Here is a 2,244-nt window from a genome sequence, read left to right on the forward strand (position 1 = left end):
ACCATGAAGTAAGTGATGGTTGAATTTGCAACTTGTTGGTTACTTCGTACTATGTAGGACCGAAGCAGGATTGGTACAAGATCTCACCTCTGGATGCACTTGCTGTTCGACGCCAGCATCTACTTTTTGAGCTTCCCGGGAGAAAGTCCAGGCCAGGAGGAACTATAATGTCTGTAATTACTATTCTAATGCGAATTTCATCTATCATCTATTCTCCCCCGACGAAGGGTAGCTCGCTGGGCTAGTTGTGAAGCACTCGAAAACCTTCACCCACCCCAAGCATCATCACAGCTCCTCCTCCTCGACCTTCTCACCCAGCCCAAACATCCTCACACTATTCTTCCACGCCGCTTCCGCAACAACCTCAACACCGACCCCCTTAATCCCCGCCACAGCCCACGCAACCTTGCCAATCATACACGGCTCATTCCGTCCTTTGACAGCAGCACCTTCAACCCACTTCTCCTTCTTAACCCACTTGACCTCCTTCTCCTCTTTATACCCGTGCAAGTGGGCTGTCCCTGCATGACTAGCCCTCATCTCGCACCAAGGCCCATCAGTCTCAAGCTGTAGTCTCTCGAGCGGAATCTCCTTGACCACCAAGCAATTCTCCACCGTCTTCAAACTACACCCATTAACGCCGATATCCCAGCCCATCTCTACAAGTTCCAGCATCTCCTCCCTTGTTCCAGTAAAACTATGCACGACCCCTTTTTTCCGCAACCCATGTTCCCGCTCCTTCAACAGGTGTATAAAATCCTCGTGTGCAGCCCTCGAATGCAGGAACAGAGGCAAGCCGATCTCGACAGCGACATCTAGTTGTTTGGCAAAGTATTCGAGCTGGATATCTTTTGGGCAGAGCTCGAGACGGTCGTAATCGAGGCCAATCTCGCCGAAGGCGACGCAGTGTCCCGACTCTTTGGCTGAGAGGGCGAGGGCTTTGAGTTGTGTGAGGAAGATGGAGCCGCTGGAGGGGGTTTTTGTGAATTGTTGGCAGGAGCAGGGGTGGACGCCGACTGTGGTGTAGATTATGCCTGCTGCATACCAGAAACCGTTAGCACTTGATGTTGACGTGGTCCTGGGTTGTGGATGAGGGATGGGTGCCGAGCGGAGGACTAACGGTGTGCCTTTGCCAATTCGATAGCTTTCCTTGACTCTGTCAAATCCGAGCCTGTGACGATCAACCTCTGGCACCCTGCTCCCTTTGCACGTTGTAGAACACCCGAGAGGTCGTTTGGATGACGTTGTGTACCGTAATATTTTCCGCTGTAGACGGGATCGGTGAGGTTGATACCTATCTACTGTGCGGGTTGTCATGAGCATTTTTCTTCTACCTATGGGCTAAATAATACGACAGAGTCGAAGGAAGTAATTGACTTGGAAAGCAGACGCGTACATCTATGTAACGTGGTTTGTAGACTCCATTTGGGGTCGCTGCAGAAGGCTGCGGCACTTCTGGTGCGTTGCTGGTCGACATCTGGACTGCGAGCGCGCGAAGAGTTGGTGGTTGGCGGAGTAGGGAATTCAATATCGAGGAAGAAGCGCGCAGAAGGTTGGATTGGTTGTGGAAACGACTCATGAAGGAATTGGAAGATGTTGATGGAACACAAGGAAAGCGAGGATGGTGAAGTGAGTCAAGCAGGCACGCGAGGCTGAAACCTCCCTGGGCAGCCTAGTTGACCTCTGAATCCGGATTTCGCCTGTTCTTCTTCTCCCCAACGGTTCATCAAGGACACCACCACTTTGTGTTCATTGTTAAAGACCGCAGCAACGATGCTCGCAGTACCCAAGCCCTTGTCCGAGTGGAAGCGGAGGTCGAAATTGCCAGCCTAGAAACCGTCAAACTACAAGAAGCTGACTGGTCCTCGACAGACTTGAGTCGTCGTCCTCGCTACAGGAAGTGGTCCTGATCACGTTAAATGTTCTCTCCAAATGCCAATTTTGAAGCGTTGACATGCATGTGAGGGGATACGCCGCCAAGAGAGCAGAAATGTGCGCCCTCTACGGAAAGCCGTAAGGATCAAGTGATCAAGCGATTTTCGAATCCGGTTTTCGACTTTCGATGTCAGATTTGTGGCACGTGCGCACCCCACCAAAAATCGCAAATACCATACACATATCACGCCCACATACTATACCCTCTCCCTGTGCCTCTATTACTACTTCAAATATCTACTTTCTTTAATTCTTCTCTCTCTCTCCCTATATATATGGATAAGAGAGGGGGCTTATAGGGGGAAAGGG

The 2,244-nt window shown here is 50.8% G+C and overlaps 1 protein-coding gene across 1 annotated transcript; it reads right to left on the minus strand.

Moving 5' to 3' along the window:
* Positions 1-285: 285 nt before the first annotated feature.
* On the minus strand, positions 286-1,477 carry K444DRAFT_536625 (Mg-dependent DNase; the record flags this gene model as incomplete). The annotated part of the gene is made up of 3 exons (XM_024875393.1): positions 286-1,037; positions 1,121-1,298; positions 1,397-1,477. 3 exons carry the CDS (start codon positions 1,475-1,477, stop codon positions 286-288), a joined length of 1,011 nt encoding a protein of 336 aa, XP_024732962.1.
* Positions 1,478-2,244: the final 767 nt, after the last annotated feature.

Source organism: Hyaloscypha bicolor (genome assembly GCF_002865645.1).
Source record: "Hyaloscypha bicolor E unplaced genomic scaffold K444scaffold_123, whole genome shotgun sequence".
Taxonomy (NCBI): domain Eukaryota; kingdom Fungi; phylum Ascomycota; class Leotiomycetes; order Helotiales; family Hyaloscyphaceae; genus Hyaloscypha; species Hyaloscypha bicolor.